Source organism: Schistocerca gregaria, chromosome 2 (assembly GCF_023897955.1).
Source record: "Schistocerca gregaria isolate iqSchGreg1 chromosome 2, iqSchGreg1.2, whole genome shotgun sequence".
Lineage (NCBI taxonomy): Eukaryota > Metazoa > Arthropoda > Insecta > Orthoptera > Acrididae > Schistocerca > Schistocerca gregaria.
The window spans coordinates 89,112,828-89,136,944 of record NC_064921.1 but is presented as its reverse complement, the minus strand read 5'-3'; the positions used below and the strand labels follow the sequence as shown (position 1 = coordinate 89,136,944).

The following is a 24,117-nucleotide window of genomic DNA, read 5'->3' as shown; positions in this document are numbered from 1 at the left end:
AAGGTGGTGGGGGTAAAATACAGGGAGCGAAAGGCTATTTACAACTTGTACAGAAACTAGATGGCACTTATAAGAGTGAAGGGGCATGAAAAAGAAGCAGTAGTCGGGAAGGGAGTGAGGCAGGGTTGTAACCTATCCCCAATGTTATTCAATCTGTATATTGAGCAAGCAGTAAAGGAAACAAAAGAAAAATTAGGAGTAGGAATTAAAATCCATGGAGAAGAAATAAAAACTTTGTGGTTCGCTGATGACATTGTAATTCTGTCAGAGACAGCAAAGGACCTGGAAGAGCACCTGTACGGAATGGCCAGTGTCTTGAAAGGAGGATATAAGATTAACATAAACAAAAACAAAGAATAAAGGACTGTAGTCGAATTAAATCGTGTGATGCTGCAGGAATTAAATTAGGAAATGAGATGCTTAAATGAATAGAACTGGAGAGAAGAGAAATTTGTGGTGCAACTTTACTAGAAGAAGGGATCGGTTGATAGGGGGTATTTTGAGCCATCAAGGCATCACCAATTTAGTATTGGAGGGCAGCGTGGAGGGTAAAAATCATAGAGGTAGACCAAGAGATGAATACATTAAACAGATTCAGAAGAATGTAGGTTGCAGTAAGTACTGGGAGATGAAGAAGCTTGAACGGGGTAGAGTAGCATGGAGAGCTGCATCAAACCAATCTCTGGACTGAAGACAACAACAACAACAACAACACAACACATTCTGAGAGTATTTGTAAAGGTTATATTCTAACAGCTGTACCTCTCCTACCAATAAACATTGGACATACATTATGTTGAAGGTTCCATTTGAATTAGCTTATACTACCACTATCAAATATACAGTGTGACCCAAAAGTCTTGAAAATGCACTAATGCATGTAATAATGTAAACAGGGTTAAGACATAGGACACAAAACTGAAATGACATGGAGTTTTATTGAAACCAAAAGCAAGTGCAAAAACTGGCCAACATATGCTGCTGGAGAGCAACAAGTCAGTGACACTGCGTGAGAATCACATGTGAAATGAGATGTAGTGAAAGAGGGAGTAAGATGCAGAGAGCATTTGTAGTGTGTTGCTTCAAGAGCTGGGGGAAGATTATGATTGATTTTCTTAACGGGTTGTGGGCTGACGAAGCCCATTTCACATTCCAAGGGTCTGTCAACAACCACAACTGCAGAATTTGGGTTACCAAAAATCCTAGAGCCAGTTGGAAATCCTATTACATGATGAGAAAGTCATGGTGTGATGTAGATGTACCAATTGATCGTGGTTGGACTCTTTTTCGTGTAGGAAATGTGGTGTGCTCCTTTTCAATCTGTCAGCGTGATAGGTGTGAGGTATGCCACAGTGTTCCAGAATCGCATCATCCCTAACCTGCTGGAAAGTATGACTTTCATGCAGGATGGCACTCCACCCCATATTCCTCTACGTGCGATGGATCTGTTGTGCACATTATTTAGTGTGGATAGTGTGCCGAGTTGACACTTCCATCATGTGTGGTGTCCCCAAGCGCCACACTTCAAACAGTGTGATTATTGACTTCGGTGTTACCTGGAGTGGCAAGTCTACCTTGATTGTCCAACCTCATTAGGGATACTAAAAGAGAACATCTAACGGCACTTGCTCACATTACCTACCGGTATGCTGTACATTGATGTTCACGACATTGTCCCTCAACTTTAGGTATTGTTGATGAATTATGGTTGACATGTTTAGCATTTGTTATAAAGAACATCAAGTTTGCTAAAAATCAATTGTTATCGTAATTATTGTTGTTGTGTCATATGAGGTGCTATCTGTTGGTTATTTTGTGCACTTTTTCTTTTATTTCATTAAAATCCATGTCATTTCAAGCAAGTGCATCACATTATTCTGTGAAGTGTTGAATTTCCAAATGTTAATGGACTCTTGGGTCACCCTGTATATATTGTTTCTCCTGAAACACCCTTTAGATCTGAAATATGGTGAAATATGGGTGATAAACATTACACCAAGAGTACAAAAAGAAGCTTTTCAAATGTTTTGTTACATTAGATTGATAGATGCAGTGACGAACAATGAGATACTGAATAGGGTGAGGGAGAAAAGAGCTTTTTCCACAACTTGACTACGTGAGTGGATCAGTTGATATGACACACGTGTTGCAAGAAGAAATAGTGGGCCTGATAACTGGGGAAATTGTGTGAGGTAAACATTGTCAAGGGAGGATTAAGACTTGAGTATAGTAAGGTTCAAGTAGACACAAGAAGCGCCAAAGAAACTGGTACAGGCATGCATATTCAAATACAGAGATGGGTAAACAGGCAGAATACGGCACTGCAGTTGGAAATGCCTATATAGGACAATAAGTATCTGGTGCAGTTGAGTCAGTTACTGCTGCTACAATGGCAGGTTATCAAGATTTAAGTGAGTTTGAATATGATGTTTGGCGCATAAGCGATGGAACACAGCATCTCTGAGGTAGTGATGAAGTGGGAACTTTCTCATATGACCATTTCACATGTGTACCGTGAATATCAAGAATCTGGTAAAACTTCAAATGTCTGACATTTGCTGCAGCTGGAAAAAGATCCTACAAGAACGGAATCAACAATGACTGAAAAGAATCATTCAGCATCACAGAGCTACAACCCTTTGGCAGATTGCTGCAGATTTCAGTGCTGGACCATTCAATGAAACATCATTGCTATGGGCTTTCATAGCCGAAGGCCCACTCATGTACCCTTGATGATTGACCAACACAAAACTTTATGCCTTGTGTGGGCCTGTCAACACCAGCATTGGACTGTTGATGACTGTAAACATGTTGCCTGGTTGGACGAGTTTCATTTCATATTGTATCAAACGGATGGACATGTACAGGTATGCAGACAGCCTCGTGAATTCATGGACCCTGCATGTCAGCAAGGGACTGTTCAAGCTGGTGGAGGCTCTGTGATGGTATGGGGTGTGTGCAGTTGGAGTGATATGGGACCTGATATGTCTAGATACAACTCTGACAGGTGACATGTACATAATTATCCTGTCTGATCACCTGCATCCATTCATGTCCATTATGAATTTCGACGGACTTAGGCAATTTCAGCGTGACAATGCTACACCCCACACGTTCAGAATTGCTACAGAGTGGATCCAGGAACACTCTTCTGAGTTTAAACACTTCTGCTGGCCACCAAATTTCCCAGACATGAACATTTTTGAGCATATCTGTGTTGCCTTGCAACATGCTGTTCTCCACCCCCTCATACTGTTACGGATTTATGGACAACCCTGCAGGATTCATGGTGTCGGTGCCCTCCAGCACTACTTCAGACATTAGTCGAGTCCATGCCATGTCGTATTGTGGCACTGATGCGTGCTTGCAGGGGACCTACACCATATTAGGCAGGTGTGTCAGTTTCTTTGGCTCTTCAGTGTATTAGAAGAAGCAGTAATTGTACTGATATGAAAATACTTTCATATGATAGATTAGCATAGAGAAGTTCAGCAAATCAATCTTTGGACTGATGACTGCATTTAGCATTTGTTTGTTTATCTCTAAAGTTGTTTCACATCATTAGTACACAGCATGTGTACTGAGAAGGTATTGTTAATATATGTAAATTTTTAAATAAGGGTTTGCAGTTCGCCTATGAATGCATATATGGCAGAGTACTGTAAGCTGTTGTGTCATTAATAACTGACTGCATTTAGCATTTGTTTGCTTATCTCTAAAGTTGTCTCACATCATTAGTACACAGCATGTGTCTGTATGTGTACTGAGAAGATATTCTTAATATAGGTAAATTTTTATAAAGGGGTTTACAGTTCGTCTATGAATTGGTGTGTGGCAGAGTACTGTAAGCTATTGTGTCATTAATAACTGTACAGTGATAACCACTTGAATTGGCTTTCGTCCCTGAGGCAAACAAAGTTGTAAATATGATATACTGGAATCAACAATTCGGTCGCCAGGTCACTGATATTCAGTAGCCCTGTATCCAAGATAAAAAAGTTTGAAGAAAAAACCTGAAATGATCAGTGAAGTTGAGACCTTTTCTCATATGCGTTTCATAAGAAATATCTTTCTTTATCTATGTGGGGCTCAAAAGAGAAGCAGTGTGTTCTCCATAAACTTCAGAAAATGCATTCAAGTTGAAATGTAGTTGTATCTTCAGCATCTCACACTGATAGGCAACCATATCCTCAAATGTATAGAAAATCATGTGTACATTCGGTTTAACAGGAAGTACCCACCTAGCACAATGTTAACTATAATTGCATACGAATGTTGTACCACCACTTCTACAATATATTTCCAGTCAGATCTCATGAAGTTGATTTTTACTTAAATACAAGAAAAATGATGACAAGTATGCTGCTATATGGACAAGAAAATCATAGTTTGCCCCAGGCAACTGCAATGTGCAAACTTAATTACTTCCACATTCAAAGCAAACTCAAAATCCTGTACTTGTTTCTCTGTAAATGAAATTTATTCAGAATAGCAGGCTGCAATACAGATAATAAAAATGTAACTCATTCCAATAATATACAGTATATTACATTATAGAACAAACTACAGTGCCCATCTCTCTTTACAACCTCAAACTATTTTGCAAAGTACCTCTGCTTTTTTGCAGCCACAGGTATTCTGTGTAATTGCAATACCACTAAATCAAAGAATACTAAACATTTTTATAACATCACCAATTCTGCATAGTTAAATTGTTGCTGCATCTTTTCTCTCTCTTTCAAGTTTTCTTCACTTATGTATGATAGCACTCATGTCATCTTTTTGGTTTGTCTCTTACTCAGCAGTGTAGAAGAGCAGTCTTCTTAGTGGCATGATAACAACAATAACAAAAAACATTAACTTTTGTTCCCTTAATTTGTACCTCGTTTACAAAATAAAACATAACTTAAATTACAATTTTTTGTGTACTGAGAAGACATCTACACAGATATGGCCAGCAAGTCCCGTGGTGGAGTACGGCCATTGCCATTGCAATCCGTGATTGTCGTCGAGCCTTGCAACACCTTAAGAAGCACCCATCTGTTGCCAACCTTATTACCTTTAAACGCCATCATGCTAAAGCCCGTTACTTAATCAAACAGAGCAAATGGATGTGTTGGGAATGCTTTGTTACTTCACTTCTACTGTCCCTATGTCACGGGTATGAGCTACACTTCGCTATCTCCAAGGTTTTCATTGGCATTCTACCCTCCTGGGCCTTCACCTCCAGGATGGCCTTTGCACGGACCCATTGTTCTTGGGGAACATCTTGTGATCCTTTTGCAACAGCATCAGCATCATCATCCTATCTGGCTGCTCACCTTGATCAGAAACAGTGGGCTGAAGCTTCTGTCTTATGTTTTACCCCTTGTCAGTCAGAATACTACAATGAACCTTTTACTGAATGGGAACTTCTTTCCGCACTTTCTTCTTCTCATGATACGGCACCTGGCCCAGACTCCATTCATAACCAACTGCTTCAACATCTCAGTGCTCCACAATGGCAACATGTTCTCCGGGTGCTTAACCGTATTTGGCTCCAGGGTGACTTCCCTACTCAATAGAGAGATAGCATTGTGGTTTGGCTCAAATGATTCCTCAAATCTCGGGATCTATTGTCCCCTTACCAGTGTGGCTTCCTAGAGGGACGGTCTCCAATCAATCACTTACTTCGCTTGGAATCCGCAGTTCGGCAGGCTTTTTCCCAACGCTGCCATTTGGTTGCAGATTTTTTGGCCTTCAGAAGGCCTATGACGTGGCTTGGTGCCATCATATCTTACACTACTGGTCATTAAAATTGCTACACCACCAAGATGACGTGCTACAGACGCAAAATTTAACCGACAGGAAGAAGATGCTGTGATATGCAAATGATTAGCTTTTCAGAGCATTCACTCAAGGTTGGCGCCGGTGGCGACACTACAACTTGCTGACATGAGGAAAGTTTCCAACTGATTTCTCATACACAAACAGCAGTTGACCGGCATTTCCTGGTGAAACGTTGTTGTGATGCCTCATGTAAGTAGGAGAAATGCGTACCATCACGTTTCCGACTTCGATGAAGGTCGGATTGTAGCCTATTGCAATTGCGGTTTATCATATCGCGGCATTGCTGCTCACGTTGGTCAAGGTCCAATGACTGTTAGCAGAATATGGAAATAGTGGGTTCAGGAGGGTAATATGGAACGCCGTGCTGCATCCCAACAGCCTCATATCACTATCAGTCGAGATGACAGGCATCTTATCTGCATGGCTGTAATGGATCGTGCAGCCACGTCTTGATCCCTGAGTCAACAGATTGGGACTTTTGCAAGACAACAGCCATCTGCACGAACAGTTTGATGATGTTTGCAGCAGCATGGACTATCAACTCGGAAACCATGGCTGCAGTTGCTACCCTTGACGCTGTGTCACAGACAGGAGCACCTGCAATGGTGTATTCAATGAAGAACCTGGGTTCACAAATGGCAAAATGTCTCTTTTTTTTCCAGATGAATCCAGGTTCTGTCAGAGCATCATGATGGTCGCATCCGTGTTTGGCGACATCGCGGTGAACGCACGTTGGAAACGTGTATTTGTCATCGCCATACTGGCGTATCACCCAACGTGATGGTATGGGGTGGAATTGGTTACATGTCTCGGTTACCTCTTGTTCGCATTGACAGCACTTTGAACAGTGGATGTTACATTACAGATGTGTTATGACCCGTGGCTCTACCCTTCATTCGATCCCTGCAAAACCCTACATTTCAGCAGGATAATGCACGACCGCATGTTGCAGGTCTCGTACGCGCCTTTCTGGATACAGAAAATGTTCGACTGCTGCCCTGACCAACACATTCTCCAGACCTCTTACCAATTGAAAACATCTGGTCAATGGTGGCCGAGCAACTGGCTCGTCGTAATACGCCAGCCACTACTCTTGGTGAACTGTGGTATCGTATTGAAGCTGCATGGGCAGCTGTACCTGTACACGCCATCCAAGCTCTGTTTGACTCAATGCCCAGGCATATCAAGACCGTTATTATGGCCAGAGGTGGTTGTTCTGGGTACTGATTTCTCATGATCTATGCACCAAAATTGCTTGAAAATCTAATCACATATCAGTTCTAGTATAATATATTTGTCCAATGAATACCCATTTATTATCTGCATTTCTTTTGGTGTAGCAATTTTAATGGCCAGTAGTGTACTTACACTTCATAAGTAGGTTCTTCGAGGCCCACTCCCGATTTTTATCCGCCAGTTCTTGTTTCATCAGTCATTCAGGGTTCTGGTTGGTACAGTATTTAGTTCTACACGGACCCAGGAGAATTGAATCCCACAGGGTTCTGTCTTGAGTGTCCTTCTTTTCCTCATTGCTATAGATGGACTTGTGGCCTCTGTTGGTCCTTTGGTCACCGCTGCTCTGTATGTGGATGATTTCTACGTTTGGGTTGGTTCCTCTTTGATAGCCTCTGCAGAGCAGCAGCTCCCGGCTGCTATATGGCGTGCCTCTATATGGACCTTCTCACATAGATTTCAATTCTCTCGTTTTAAATCACGGGTGGTCCACTTGTGTCACCATACTGTGGTCCACCCAGATCCAGAGCTCTATCTCGATGCACAACAATTAGCTGTGGTTCCACAGTTTTGTTTCCTTGGTCTTCTTTTCGACAACAAGCTCACTTGGCTGCCTCATATCGGACTTCTGAAGATAGGATGTTTCCGTAAACTCAATGTCCTTCGCTTCAATGCCCACACTTACTTGGTTGCAGATCATTCCACTCTTCTCCGCCTTCATCAGGCTTTAGTGTTGTCTCACTTGGACTATGGTTGTCAAGTTCATGGTTTGGCTGATCCTTATACACTGCGCCTCCTGGATCCGGTCAACCATCATGGTATCCATTTGGCCACCAGTGCCTTCCCTACTAGCCCTGTTGATAGTCTCCTGGTTGAGGCGTGGATTCCACCCCCCCCCCCCCCCCCCCCCCACCCACCCACCCACCCACCCACACACACACACACACACACACACACACACACACACACACACACACACACACACACACACACACACACACACACACACACACTCCTTTCTGTTTGCTGGTCCCAGCTTCTGGTTTTTTATGCAATCGCTGTCCATTCCTCTCCCATTCATCCTTCCTATTCTATCCTGTTCCCAGACCAAGGACATCACCCACATGATTCCCGCCCTCGGGCGGGTTTACCGGTTGGGCTCCGCCTTGTGTCTCTTCGCCGTGATTTTCAGCTTCCTTCTTTGTCCTGTCTCTCATGTTCCCTTCCCAACACCCCTCCTTTGTAGTTCCTCGGCCCAGGATGCGGATGGATCTCCACCGAGGTCCGAAAGATTCTGTACTCACTATGGTGCTCCATTGTTTTTTCCGCCAAATTTTATGGGAGTTTCAGGATGCTGTTGTTTTTCACACTGATGGCTCTAAATCTGCTGATTGTGTGGGATTTCACACATCCCCTGTTGGCCTGGAAAATCATCTCTTGCCAACTGCATGTGTGGTGCTTACTGCGGAATTGATGGCAATTTCCCAGGCCCTTACCTTTATTAAACAGTCCTAACTCAAACGTGTTTTGTTATGTACGGACTCCATGAGTAGCCTTCAGGCTCTTGACCAGTATTTTTCCTGCCATCACTTGGTCTCGGCCATCCATGACCATCTTGCTGATCTTCACAGTGCTGCTTGTTCCATTGACTTCCTTTGGGTCCCTGGCCATGTGGGTATCCCAGGTAATGAGCTTGCTGATTGTTTGTTTGGGGGAGTAGGCATCTCCCCCCCCCCCCCCCTTCCCTGTACCCCTCCCGCATCAGATTTACGGCTTCATATCAAACCCCACTTCGCACAATCATGGGCCATCTCCTGGGCGGCTACCTCCCTGTCTAATAAACTTTGTGCGATTAAGTTGACATCTGTCCCTTGGCGTTGTTCTTTCCGCCTCTCCCAAAAGGACTCGACTACCCTGTGTCGTCTCTGCATCAGCCATACCAGGCTGACCCATGGTTTTCTTTTGCATAATGAGCCATCCCCACTTTGTGGAGCCTCCCAGTCAGTAGCCCACATTTTGGGGGAATGCCCTCTTCTTTTGGCTCTGTGTACTAAGTACAGACTTCCCTGCACTTTACCTTTAGTATTGGCGTACGATTCCGAGATGGTTGAACTGATTCTCAGTTTCGTTCATGAAAGTGGTTTTTATTTTAAGTTGTAAAGTTGTTAACCTTCGTCTGGAGCAGGGGCAGGGTGGTGAGGGTTGGGGTGTCTCACACTGTAAGCAGTGTTTGGAGATTCCTGACTCCCCTCCCTGGCCAAGATCCTCTTCTTCTCCCTTTTACTATGTTTTTATCACTTTTTAGATTTGGTTGGTCTCCTTTTACAATACGTCCTTTTACACTCTAGTGGTTGAACACTTTTGAATAGCCGGTGGTCTTGCTTGTACTGCATCAGAAGTGGGATATTTCCTGCCTTGGGGTAGCTCGTTTTCTGACTTCCTTCCTTTTGTTTTTACCATTGACAACACAACTGCACTTTTACGTTTTTAGCCTTTTACCTTTTAACATTATGACTCTTCTAGATATACATCCGTCTGAACGGGCCACCTTTGAAACAAGGGGCTGATGACCTTGCTGTTTGGTCCCTTCAACCTCAATCAACCAACCAACCTCCCTTCATCTCCTCACTAATTCGTGATGGGAATGGGCATTTTTGTAGGTATCTTGGTTGCAAGAAATCAGTCTAGTCACTTATCACTGAGCCATCAACTTCAACAACCTAAAAAGGGGTGGGTTTTGCACACACATCTTTAATTATGGCTATCCACCCCTATGGGAGCTCAGCTTTTGTTTTACGTCTGATCAGGCCCATGTCTTTGTCACTTTCCAGGTATGAATGTCTTTTTACTGGGAATGTTGCACAAATTGATTCAAATCGCTTTGCACGATGGACTAGATAATGGATGAACCTGAAAAGGGTGTAGTTTTTGTTTTGACCACCACATGAATCACAGAAGATTTTTAAATTTTTAATGTCAGGAACCAGAAACGAATTAATACGATGATGCAGGAAAGAAACTACTTAATTTGAAATTTTCTTCCCTATAGTTTCAGGATAAACATAAAACACAGCATTACTGTCTGAGAGCTGATGTATGTTAAATAGATAGGCCTAAGGAGAAAGCTGTCGCTTAAAATAGACAATGTTGGTGCTGATGTTTCGATATGGAGTATTTAATTGGAAATACATACATATCGATTCTGTGTTTGTTAACTTTCTACTTCTGTATTGAGATAGTCTTTTATGCTAATAGAATGCATCAACTTTACAGCAGTGCAGTTCATATTCAGTATTTCCTCTGAATATTACTTTGAATGTCTGATCTTTCCTTTCCATCTGTTGCATGTGTGAGTTGTGCCTCCAGAGCTTTGAAAGTTGCAGAAAACTTATCACAAGTACTGCATGTATCATTTGGAGGGAAACCAAATGACATATTAAATTTTGTATTAAATATTTTACAATAAGTTTCATACCTCCCCATGAACCATGGACCTTGCCGTTGGTGGAGAGGCTTGCATGCCTCAGCGATACAGATGGCCGTACCGTAGGTACAACCACAACAGAGGGGTATCTGTTGAGAGGTCAGACAAACACATGGTTCCTGAAGAGGGGCAGCAGCCTTTTCAGTAGTTGCAGGGGCAACAGACTGGATGATTGACTGATCTGGCCTTGCAACATTAACCAAAACGGCCTTGCTGTGCTGGTACTGCGAACGGCTGAAAGCAAGGGGAAACTACAGCCGCAATTTTTCCCGAGGACATGCAGCTTTACTGTATGATTAAATGATGATGGCGTCCTCTTGGGTAAAATATTCCGGAGGTAAAATAGTCCTCCATTCGGATCTCCGGGCGGGGACTACTCAGGAGGACATCGTTATCGGGAGAAAGAAAACTGGCATTCTACGGATCGGAGCGTGGAATGTCAGATCCCTTAATCGGGCAGGTAGGTTACAAAATTTTAAAAGGGAAATGGATAGGTTAAAGTTAGATATAGTGGGAATTAGTGAAGTTCGGTGGCAGGAGGAGCAAGACTTTTGGTCAGGTGAATACAGGTTTGTAAATACAAAATCAAATAGGGTAATGCAGGAGTAGGTTTAATAATGAATAAAAAAATAGGAGTGCGGGTAAGCTACTACAAACAGCATAGTGAACGATTATTGTGGCCAAGATAGACACGAAGCCCACGCCTACTACAGTAGTACAAGTTTATATGCCAACTAGCTCTGCAGATGATGAAGAAATTGATGAAATGTATGATGAGATAAAAGAAATTATTCAAGTAGTGAAGGGAGACGAAAATTTAATAGTCATGGGTGACTGGAATTCGTCAGTAGGAAAAGGGAGAGAAGGAAACATAGTAGGTGATTATGGATTGGGGCTAAGAAATGAAAGAGGAAGCCGTCTGGTAGAATTTTGCACAGAGCATAAATTAACCATAGCTAACACTTGGTTCAAGAATCATAAAAGAAGGTTGTATACATGGAAGAATCCTGGAAATACTAAAAGGTATCAGATAGATTATATAATGGTAAGACAGAGATTTAGGAATCAGGTTTTAAATTGTAGGATGTTTCCAGGGGCAGATGTGGACTCTGACCACAATCTATTGGTTATGACCTGTAGGTTAAAACTGAAGAAACTGCAAAAAGGTGGGAATTTAAGGACATGGGATCTGGATAAGCTGAAAGAACCAGAGGTTGTACAGAGTTTCAAGGAGAGTATAAGGGAACAATTGACAGGAATGGGGGAAAGAAACACAGTAGAAGAAGAATGGGTAGCTCTGAGGGATGAAGTAGTGAAGGCAGCAGAGGATAAAGTAGGTAAAAAGACGAGGGCTGCTAGAAATCCATGAGTAACAGAAGAAATGTTGAATTTAATTGATGAAAGGAGAAAATATAAAAATGCAGTAAATGAAGCAGGCAAAAAGGAATACAAACGTCTCAAAAATGAGATCGACAGGAAGTGCAAAATGGCTAAGCAGGGATGGCTAGAGGACAAATGTAAGGATGTAGAAGCTTATCTCACTAGGGGTAAGATAGATACTGCCTACAGGAAAATTAAAGAGACCTTAGGAGAGAAGAGAACCACGTGTATGAATATCAAGAGCTCAGATGGCAACCCAGTTCTAAGCAAAGAAGGGAAGGCAGAAAGGTGGAAGGAGTATATAGAAGGTTTATACAAGGGTGACGTACTTGAGGACAATATTATGGAAATGGAAGAGGATGTAGATGAAGACGAAATGGGAGATACGATACTGCGTGAGGAGTTTGACAGAGCACTGAGGGACCTGAGTCGAAACAAGGCCCCCGGAGTAGACAACATTCCATCAGAACTACTGACGGCCTTGGGAGAGCCAGTCATGATAAAACTCTACCAGCTGGTGAGCAAGATGTATGAGACAGGCGAAATACCCTCGGACTTCAAGAAGAATATAATAATTCCAATCCCAAAGAAAGCAGGTGTTAACAGATGTGAAAATTACCGAACTATCAGTTTAATAAGTCACAGCTGCAAAATACTAACGCGAATTCTTTACAGACGAATGGAAAAACTGGTAGATGCGGACCTCGGGGAAGATCAGTTTGGATTCCGTAGAAATGTTGGAACACGCGAGGCAATACTGAACTTACGACTTATCTTAGAAGAAAGATTAAGAAAAGGCAAACATACGTTTCTAGCATTTGTAGACTTAGAGAAAGCTTTTGACAATGTTGACTGGAATACTCTCTTCCAAATTCTAAAGGTGGCAAGGGTAAAATAAAATACAGGGAGCGAAGGGCTGTTTACAATTTGTACAGAAACCAGGTGGCAGTCATAAGAGTCGAGGGGCATGAAAGGGAAGCAATGGTTGGGAAAGGAGTGAGACAGGGTTGTAGCCTCTCCCCGATGTTATTCAATCTGTATATTGAGCAAGCAGTAAAGGAAACAAAAGAAAAAGTTGGAGTAGGTATTAAAATTCAGGGAGAAGAAGTAAAAACTTTGAGGTTGGCCGATGACATTGTAATTCTGTCAGAGATGGCAAAGGACTTGGAAGAGCAGTTGAACGGAATGGACAGTGTCTTGAAAGGGGGATATAAGATGAACATCAACAAAAGCAGAACAAGGATAATGGAATGTAGTCAAATTAAATCGGGTGATGCTGAGGGAATTAGATTAGGAAATGAGACACTTAAAGTAGTAAAAGAGTTTTGCTATTTAGGAAGTAAAATAACTGAGGATGGTCAAAGTAGAGAGGATATAAAATGTAGACTGGCAATGGCAAGGAAAGCGTTTCTGAAGAAGAGAAATTTGTTAACATCGAATATAGATTTAAGTGTGAGGAAGTCTTTTCTGAAAGTATTTGTATGGAGTGTAGCCATGTATGGAAGTGAAACATGGACGATAACTAGTTTGGACAAGAAGAGATTAGAAGCTTTTGAAATGTGATGCTACAGAAGAATGCTGAAGATAAGGTGGATAGATCACGTAACTAATGAGGAGGTATTGAATAGGGTTGGGGAGAAGAGAAGTTTGTGGCACAACTTGACTAGAAGAAGGGATCGGTTGGTAGGACATGTTTTGAGGCATCAAGGGATCACAAATTTAGCATTGGAGGGCAGCGTGGAAGGTAAAAATCGTAGAGGGAGACCAAGAGATGAATACACTAAGCAGATTCAGAAGGATGGAGGTTGCAGTAGGTACTGGGAGATGAAGAAGCTCGCACAAGATAGAGTAGCATGGAGAGCTGCATCAAACCAGTCTCAGGACTGAAGACAACAACAAGTTTCATATGATAAGGAATAAGTAGAAAGTGTCTCGTGAAACATCTTGATTGTCAGTTCTTCAGGCAAATACAGTTTCTGTGTTTTATTTATGCTGTAATGACTGGATCGTCCTTTAAATAACTTGATGTGAGCATGGATGTTTTGCTAGCATGGATGTTTTGCTCTGTTTCTGTTGAAGTTTTAAGAACTTGGTTTCCGTGTTTCCCTCATTTATCAACTGGTGCCATGCCTTCATTTTTGAAGGAATTCTTGGTAGTTACTAATCTTTTCTTTGAAATACCATGCAGTGATATAAAGCCCTTTTGAGAAACAGACTATTCTGTCACAGTATTGTCTCTCATTTTTCTGACCTTACAATGAAATGTATAATCATGCAAAGTAGCTACTGTCTCATCTCTGTGAGGCTTTCAGCATTGTACATTGTCAACAGAAATCGGTCCTGTCAGTTGACAGATTCGTTCATTCCAGTCCTTCAGCAAACTGAAGTTAGATATTAATGTAGACTTCTCTGCATCAGTTGGCAAATCAGTACAATTCTTCTAACAGTTACAATGCTCTCCTATTTCATGTGACATTGTTCTTTGCTTTTTAGATACTTCAGATTGTCTACCGTAGCTCTGTCTTTTCCTAGACTTACTACTGCAGCTTGACTCTGGATATTCCATCACCAGCGGAAACACTGACCTCAGTTGGATTTAGGCTGCTCTGTGTTGGCACAAATTTGGCACGAAATTCAGTTCCACCACAACACAAAGTAAAGAAGCTAATGTCAAAGCTGCTCCATGTTAGCTTTGACAGTATGTAAGAAAGATCAACAATGACATTACATTTAATAATGTCAACAATGGGATTTCCATAAAAGCAGACAAAAAAATTGCTACAGATTATAAATACACACCTACTGGACTTCACCCTTTCTGTCCATGTATTGAATGGACTTGACCCATTTTCTCCATGTATACCTTGATGAAATATGATTTTAATCTGGCTACAACTCCTTGACTGTGCCTATCACATTCATTTAAATTCACCCAACTGAAAGTACATCTGATGATTCATAATGATACCACTAACTCATTTCTGTGTAGTCCTCAAATAATAAAAGTAGAAATCATGTGTAGACACCAGGAGTGATTTGTACTTCAGTTCTTGTATACTGATCTTTTTTTTATTGTCTCCAATTGATCATTCACATGTGCAATCACAGACTACCATTTACTTTATACATTCAGGCCTAAAATGAATGGTATGGCTTCACCTGGAGTTCAGTTGTTGAAAAGTTTATCTTACACAAAAATTGTTCAATTTGGACATTTGCCATGAAGGCTTAGTCCGTGAGAATCTTTGGGTTTTGCAGAAAACTCTCCTTTAGATGTGGCAAGAATGGTCAATTTTTGGAAGAAAAGAGACAAAAATGCCCATTCTTGGATTATACTCTTCATGGACAAATTTTTCGCATATTAGGGACATGGCTACGACAGCAGAAGCCTGGAAGACGCTGGAAACAGTATTTGAAGACTTTGGTCTCACACATGAAGTGGGCTTATTTAGAACACTAATAGTAAGCAAAGGTGGTAAATGACTATTGCATTTGGATTATAATGACGATGTTTTAAGTTAAATTTAAGTTCTTGGTGAGTGAAGATTGGACAGAAACAACTTTGCTCTTGGTTGGATTACCTGATAATTACCAACCTGTGATTAAGGCACCTGAACTCAAGTGGCACACACATCACTGGAGGTTATACAAAGGTTGTTCAAAAAGTTTTGTACAGTCATCTCCTTCTTCTTTTTTTTTTCCCCCAGGAAGAGAATGAAATTTTTTGTGAACAAACTTGGAACACTTAGCTATAAGTTGGTATATAACAGTATTTTCTTTTATTGACAGGTGAGCCATAATGGACCATGCAGTAGATGTCAGGTTGCGAAAACGGTCTGTGATGGAGTTCCTCTTCAAGACCGGTGAAGACTCTGCCACATCGATTCACAGGTAGTTGCTCCCTGTTTATGTGGAGGACACAGTGAATCGCAGCAGTGTCCAGGACAATCCACAATGTGGTAGACCGGCGGCAGTGAGTGATATGAATAAGGATAATAATCCAAAATGACAGATGTGTGATGACACGAGTTTGCTGAAATGACTCGTTTGTCATTGCGTAATGTGGTATGACTGGTACAGTCACTAGGTTGCAGAAAATACTGTGTACGTTGGGTGCCTCCTTATTCACATCACTCACTGTCGTCGATGGTCTACTGCAGCATGGATTGTCCAGTAGAGAGAAATCACCTTCTTTAAGCCCCTGCAACCACTGCTGGATACTGCTGCGATCCATTGCGTCCTCCCCAAAAATAGAGAGCAAGGTCCTGTGAATCAATGTGTCAGAGTCATCACCAGTCTTGAAGAGGAACTCCATCACTGACCATCGTCGCAGCCAGACATATCTACTGCATGGTCTATTATGGCTCACCAGTCAATAAAAGAAAATGCTGTTATAACCAACTTATAGCTAAATGTTCCAAGTACGTTCACAAAAAATTTCATTATCCTCCTGCAAAAACTAAAAAAGAAAAAAAAGACATGACTGTGCAAAACTTTTTGAATGCCCTTTGTACTAAAGTAAAACTACTTAAAATGCAAATGAAAATAAAAGAGTCAGTTTTATATCAAAATAAATACATAAAGTCGTACAAAGCACATTATTAAATGCTGAATATTGTTCCATCAAGTGCAACCCGGAGAAAATTTGTCAAAAAATAATGAAAAGGAAATGTAACTAGAAAACAGTCAGGCCACAAGAAGCTTTTCTCACTGTAGATTCTAAACAGCGTCATGAAAGGGAAATATGGTATTTGGGTTCTTGTGCCTTGACTCGCGTCACCAGTGGTAGGGGAAAGCTTCATAATGCCAAGCCAAATAATAGTTCAGTTGTCAGCTTGGAAGATGATAGTTTAGTGGTAAAATTCCTGGAAGTATTAAGCTGACCTTTTTTACTGGTGATAAAATAGTAGAAGTGTCTGACATTATTCGTATTACAAATTCAGTTGTAAACATACACCCAGTTAGTGAAATTATAAGCAAAGGACATAAAGTCACACAAAAGATGAATTCTTCTGTGATGGAGAAGGAGATCTAATTATCAAGGTAGCACCTGAAAATGGCATCTGTCATTTGAATACAAGTGAAATGAAACAACGCTACTACACAAAAAGTATTGGACAGTAGAAAGGCTAGGACATATGGATCACAAAAGTATGCTGATGTTGACAAATGTTTCAATGGGACTAAAGGTGGATGTTGTGGTTGAGGATCTCTGTGAGTTCTGATTCTTGGGAAACAGTCATCTCTTCTGTACAAATTAGTAAAAAGTATTCAAAAAATATCTTGGTCTTAGCACATTCTGATTTGTGTGGGTCAGAGGAGTCTGCATATATTGTTGGAATCATTATTTTGTCATATTTATTGATGATTTTTCAAGATACGAGTATGTCTGTTTCTCGAAGAAAAAGTCTGAGATTGCACAGACATTTCAAAGCTTTAAAGCCATGATGGCAAAGCAGATGACAGAAATATCACGAAGTTGCAGTGTGAGAGGAGAAAGGAAGGTATCAAAAAGATGAACTAAAATGATTTCGGACTTGGAAGGTTTCAACCACTGGATTGCATTATAGTATAGTTCACAACAAAGTGGTGTTGCTTTGCTGAGAGAGCTAGTTGAACATTGGTTGTAAAAGCCTGTACTGTGATGTATAGTGTCAACTTCCCAAAGGAGTATTGCACTGAAGCAACATACTTACCAAGTCATTCCCCATTCACCACATCTGAAAATAGTACCCCACAGGAATTCTATCACACTTGAGGATTTTTGGCATCATGCAATGATCCACACTCCGAAACTCCATTGCAAGACGTGGGATAAGAAATTGCAGAAATTGACATTCATCGGTTACTGCCTGGCAATTGTCAGCAGAGGTATAAATTTCCTGGAGGATGAGGATTTTTCTGAGTTAAAAAATAGAAGAACCTAAGATCACCAATGTCTTGGTATTGAATCAAGAAGTAGTTTTTTCATGTCATCAGTATGCCACACACTGAAGAAGAAGTTAAACCAATAGAAGTTATAATGAACCCTTGTATGGTTTTGAAAGTGATCCATTAAAAACTGAAGTTCAAGATGTGAAATTCAAGGAATACCATGACCTTTTTATTTATTGCTTGCAAGAAGACTTACAAATGATGACATTGATGTCAAATAAGCCTTGAAAGGGGTAAGTAAGGAAGAAGAATTAAAAAAAAAAAACAATGAAGAAAGATATGTCTCTTGTTCGTAGTGACACATTCAAAGAGGTGGAGCTACCTACAGCTTACAAAGCTTTCATTTTAAAAGAATGTTAAGGATAAAACCTCGGACTGGCAGAACACCAGAAACATTTGAGGCACTCCTGGTTTTAAAAGAATGCTCTCAAATTGAAGATCAGGAAACCTTCACATTGGTGATAGAGCTGGCCTCCATTAGATAACACTTATCTATGGCAGCTTGAGAGATCCACCTCTTATATCTTTGGAGACCTAAAAAAGAATCTTACATCATTCCATCAGAAAGAGTTGCAGCTCTTCCAAAGAAATGAAGGCTTGAAGAAAGCCGTTTATGGGCTTATAGTGGCTGCTAGAAATTCGAATAAAAAATTGATTATAAGTTAAGAGAACTGAAGTTAACCAAATCAAAAACTGATCCCATGTATCTATTTTCATAGAGATGGTACCAAACCAGTTAGAACAGCTTTATATGTTGATATACTGTTGTTCTCAAATGACAGAAATGTTTTGAATCACATCAGCAATTATTTGAAGAGGTTTCTTGAGATATAAGACTTAGGAAGACTGTGCCATTGCTTAGGTACAGGAATTACATAATATTTCAAGGAAAAATATTGATCTCCCAGAAATCCTTGCAAGAAAAGTTCTTGAGAAATTGGAATAAGTGAAGCCAACCCACTCTCAACACTACTCGAATTTAGTTTGAGGCAGTAAAGTCAACTAACATCAGTGTATATTATCAGGAGGCAATAGGGAGTCTTCTATATCTATCCCAAATATATGGATCAGACAAGGTCAACTGTTTAACAAGGTCAATTTGATGTTAGTAAAAAGAGTGTTTAGGTATATAGAGGGAATCATGGTCCTTACGCTAGAATTTTCTTGAGGTACCCAAAGAGAAATAGTGACCTTCAGTGATCCAGATTAAATCAATGGCTGATATTCTGTAGCTGAGTCCAGCAGTAAAATGCAAAATTCCTTAATTTTGTGCTTGTAATAGATAATTTATGTCATTAGTACTTATAGCCCAACTTGCAAGATATATGCACTTGGATGCATCATTCTGTATTTCATGAATGAATAAATCAGACATGTTACATGGTGTCAGAAGTTAAAACATAGTGTTATGAATATGATCTCCTCAACAGCACTAATACAAATACAGAAACTGAAATTCTGACATACAGGAGCCCCTGTGATGCGATTACATCTGCCAAAACCATTGATGGTGAAAACAGAAAACAAGATGAGTGTATGGAAACTGTGGAAACAACAATTCAAGTTCTATGTCACGATGACGCAAAAAATATGCAGCTAACAGTATTTATGTTTGTGATACTAGTGATGCCTTGGTTATATACTTCTGAATTTGGTGCCAGCCAAGAGCAAAATCTGCAAACAGTGCTGTAAAAGTTTGATGATTACTTTATCTGAAAAGTAAACATAACATTTGTAAGGTATGTATTCAATTCTTTACAACAAAAGCCTGGCGAAGCATTTGACGTGTTTATAGTACCACCAATAATAAAGGTAAACCTTATGAATATGGCAACTTGTTGAGTACAATTTAATGAGACAAAATTGTCATAGGTATACACAGTGAAAAATATGGAAGAAAGATTGTTGACCCTGAAAAACCTCACTGTAGCTAAAGTTATTGATATTTGTAAAACATGTGAATTTGCCTCAAAGCGGATGACTATTATTAGCTCAGAAATGGAACATGTTGATGTAATAACAAATACCAATTCCTGAAATGGCAGTAAACAATATAATGTAAAAATAAATATAATAAAATACGGTACATTGTGTGGTGGTAGTCATCTTGTCAAGAAATATCCAGCTTTTAAAACCAAATGTCATAACTGCTATAAAATGGACCACTTTGTAAACAAATCCACTTTCTGTCAATCTCATTTTTAGATGTTTGCTGCATTTTTTTTTACTTTGAGGCTTCTTATGCACTCAAACATGCTTTGCTATCTCTCTTGGTAATCCTTTTGATCTTCAAGTAGCTGTTCAAGGAAACATTTATTTGATTCTCGTATAGCTTTATTTAATTCCTTCTATAACGCTTCCATTCTTATTTCAGCTTGTTGTGAGATTTTGTGTTTATCATCAGAATCTCTGTGTAATTGGTTGAAGTGTTTCAGAGCATTAGTAACATTCCTGCCCTCAGTTTAAAAATCAACTATTAGGGCCCTGTACAAACATTGTTAGAATACTATTATGTAATAAGCTTTTAGACTCTAGAATTATTGGTTAATCAACAAGATTAATGATGAAACTAGTTCATTCATTGTTTCTTCCAAATTACAGGCATTGTATTCAAGCTGCTTAATAATTGACAGTGTTCTATTCTGCTGTCAGTTCCATGAAGGCTACTTCTGTTGTAAACAAGGTCCAAATAGTTATGTCTGTTACATTCTGCTGTTAGTTCCATGAAGGCCACCTCGTTTGCAAACTAGGTCTATATGATTATGCCTAGATGCATTAGTTATTGAAAACACGTCTCATTTTGTTGTAAGCAACAACTCAGTAATGGATGAAATACAGTTTACATTACTGTTTGCTGTAGTTTATAGTTGTGACTCGATACCAGTCCATTTAATGGCAGGCTTCAGTTGCTGCATGTAATTTTTTTTTTTCATTTTTGTGTTTAATATATTTTTATGTATGTAGAGTTCAGAATGGCGAAAGTATATCCGTGATGCTTTCTTTTTGTTGCTGATGTTGGTGATGAACACTAAGTTTGTTTACTTTAGGAATAAAATGCAACATAGCCAAGAGAATTCAGTGGGATCTATAACTTCATCTGTTCTGTCGCATGGTACACTTGAAAGGTAATAACACTAATACTTAATTTATACAGTAAAATTTGTTCAGAAGGGAATCTCAAGGGACTAAAATAATTTTCCAAATTGGACAAGTTTCCATATTCCACAAAAGGCGCTAGACTACATAAAATTTGTCAAGTATCATGTGCAAAAAGTTTAAATGTGTAACTTTGCACACATTTATGTACTGTTACTCCTGTACAGTAGATTTTCATTTACTATATATGGTACAATAGAACACTATCAGCTATTACACTAATTGATATGTAATACAGCATGTCTGTCTTTTAACTGTAACTTTAAGTTTGTGTATTGTTGTACACACATATCATTTCTATGTTTATGCATTTCACTTCTTTCGTTACAAATCAAGGAGGGAAACCTGTTTGAATTCCTGTTCAGAATTTTTCTTTTTTTCTATGCAGTTTTTTGCACTAAACAATGTTTCCAAGAGTGTGGGAGAATTTGTGTACTGCAAATTGTATAGCATTTTGCTTGTGCTCTTCTTCTTTTGTTTCCTCATTATCATCTTCTGTGTTGTGGATTTCTGTTAGATCTGTTGTCGAGGTTAATTTGGAGTGAACCAATAGAAAGTCATTACATCAAATGTAGTCATCTGGACTACATGAAATATTTTGCATTTGAATGAATTCAACAATTGCTGCCACATTTCCTTCAGCTTTGATGAGTACAGAAGCATCTTGTTCATCACCTCCAAACCCCCTTTTGTTGAAGTTCTTGGTGACATTTTCAGGCTTTATTTCCCTTACTTCCTATTTACTTCGTACTGACAGAAACAGATGATGCAAGAATAAATGTACTTTCAACTTCTCATCACTAAGAAAAAGAGACTGCATCAATAATTGCGTAAATGGAAATTGAATGTGTAGTAAGCTCCTCATCCAGGGGTCGTGTGTAGCTGGTTGAATCTGGTAGGAACCAAGCCAATTTCAGGTTTGGTAACTTGATTGCCAAGGAAAAGGAGAACTTGGCGATTCTCTTTCTTCATTTTGGCATTTGAAAGACCCTGGCCAATTTTCCACAAGACTATTCACCATATAAGCCTTACTGACCCCTTACCAGTCACCAGTGGATTCTCCATTTACACATTGTGGTGTAGTAAGTCTTTCCTTGTACTTTTTCCCCTTGATGCTCTTTTTACCTCAGATTGCTAGTGATTTTTAAGGGAATGCACTATAAACAGATGTGTTTCATTGAAATAGGGTCATAATTCTCAATTAGGTTGTGCAGTATTGTCTTCCATTCTGTTATTGTACATTCCTGCACATCCGTAACCTCCCAATGCACTTTGTTCCACATGACATGGTGTCTAGCTCTGAAACTGGCCAGCCATCTTATGGATGCCTTAAAGTCCTTATTGTTAAGCTCTTTTGCAACTTTCAAAGCCTCACTTTGGTATGTCAGTTCAGACGAAGGTAAGTTCCTTGGTCGCAAACTTACAAACCATTCCCACTCTTCCCTGTTAATTTCTTCATTTTCCTCGTCCTCACTTTTTTTTGCTGTTCCCTTGCATCCATCCATCCCATATCTTATCCCCATTACTTTTGTTTACTGCGTTTGAAATGCAAACATTATTTTGCACACAGGGAGTTTATCTTTTTGACTTGCCTCTCAATTACCTTAATCTTTTCGTAAAGTGTTTGTGACACATACTTTTTGTTTCACACAGTATTGCCACTTACATTGCTACAAGTCAGCTGAAACTGACAGGAAATAATGCAGGTAATCCATTTTTTTTAGAATGCTTGCAACTTGTCGAGGGGGGTGGGGTAAAACCATTGCGTAACAGATCAACAATCACCTCTTCACCAATCACCTCTTTCATGTAACAGCATTTTGGGCTGTATAAAAAGTAACGTCCTTTTATAGACATGAATAATGTGAAACTTCCTGGCAGATTAAAACTGTGTGCCAGACAGAGACTTGAACTTGGGACCTTTGCCTTTCGCGGGCAAGTGCTCTGCCAACTGAATTACCCAAGCACGACTCACGCCCCGTCCTCACAGCTTTACTTCTGCTAGTAAATCGTCTCCTACCTTCGAAGCTGTAAGGACGGGGCGTGAGTCGTGCTTGGGTAGCTCAGTTGGCAGAGCACTTGCCCGCGAAAGGCAAAGGTCCTGAGTTCGAGTCTCGGTCCGGCACACAGTTTTAATCTGCCAGGAAGTTTCATATCAGTGCAAACTCTGCTGCAGAGTGAAAATCTCATTCTGGATGAATAATGTTGTCTACTGTAATTGACTAATACTGCATAAGATTAATACTGCATAAGAACTTTTTCCAGATTATACAACCTTCCGACAGGCTTGCATATGTGTCAGACATGAAGCGACAATGTTCATTACATTTTCTTGGAAAGCGGGAGGGAGGGAAATCCCTCTTTGTTCTAGCCTCCTCCTTCAACCCCACCTTACTTCAGTCCTGGCCATTGCCCACAACAGTAAACAGCAAGCTAGTAATGTGTGTTTCATATCTAAAGAATACACGCGATCCCCGTGTAAGCTTTTAACTTTTCTTTTCCCATTGTTTATTGTTAAATGTTTAATGCTTATTAGTAATTTAAAGTAGTGTACATGGTGAATGTACATGCGTCTCGAATCGACAATGCAAGTAAACTAAATTGTATGTGTCAGATATGTGCGACCTTCAGTGCTTGCATCATGTTATTTATTCAATTTTGTTTCATATTTATTTCTTAGGTGCTATGGGGGACAAAAAGATGTATAATTTAAACAATCCTTTGGATGTTGAAGCTGTGATAAATGCAATTCTGCATGATACTTATGATGAGGATGATGAGGAAAACAGTTTTATAGAGGACAGTGACACTGATGAAGAAGAGCGCATATTGGAAAGAGATGGAGATTCTGATACGGAAATGGGTACTCAGTCCAGCTCTGAAGATGACAAAGATGAGAGCACCAAATTGACATGTAAAGCTGTTCAAAGGAAAAATAAAAAAAATTGAGGTTTGGTCATGGCAAAAAAGGCCATGGAACAGGCAAAGACGAGGCAAACAAAATATTTTACTTCATGTGCACAGAGTAATCGGAACTGCGAAAAACGTGACTAATATTCTAGATTCATGTAAATGCTTCATCTCTGACACAATGATTCAGT

The 24,117-nt window shown here is 39.9% G+C and overlaps 1 protein-coding gene across 50 annotated transcripts in view; it reads left to right on the top strand.

Moving 5' to 3' along the window:
• LOC126336387 (uncharacterized) overlaps positions 1-24,117 on the top strand; it is a 258,002-nt gene that overhangs the window by 19,720 nt on the left and 214,165 nt on the right. For 28 of the 50 annotated variants that reach the window (XM_050000052.1, XM_050000040.1, XM_050000062.1 and 25 more), the window contains exon 4: positions 20,908-20,985. The exons of the other annotated variants lie outside the window; for them this stretch is intronic. In XM_050000052.1, the coding sequence (XP_049856009.1) occupies positions 20,908-20,985 (78 nt within the window). The remainder of the gene's footprint in view (positions 1-20,907; positions 20,986-24,117) is intronic. 50 annotated transcript variants of the gene reach the window in all.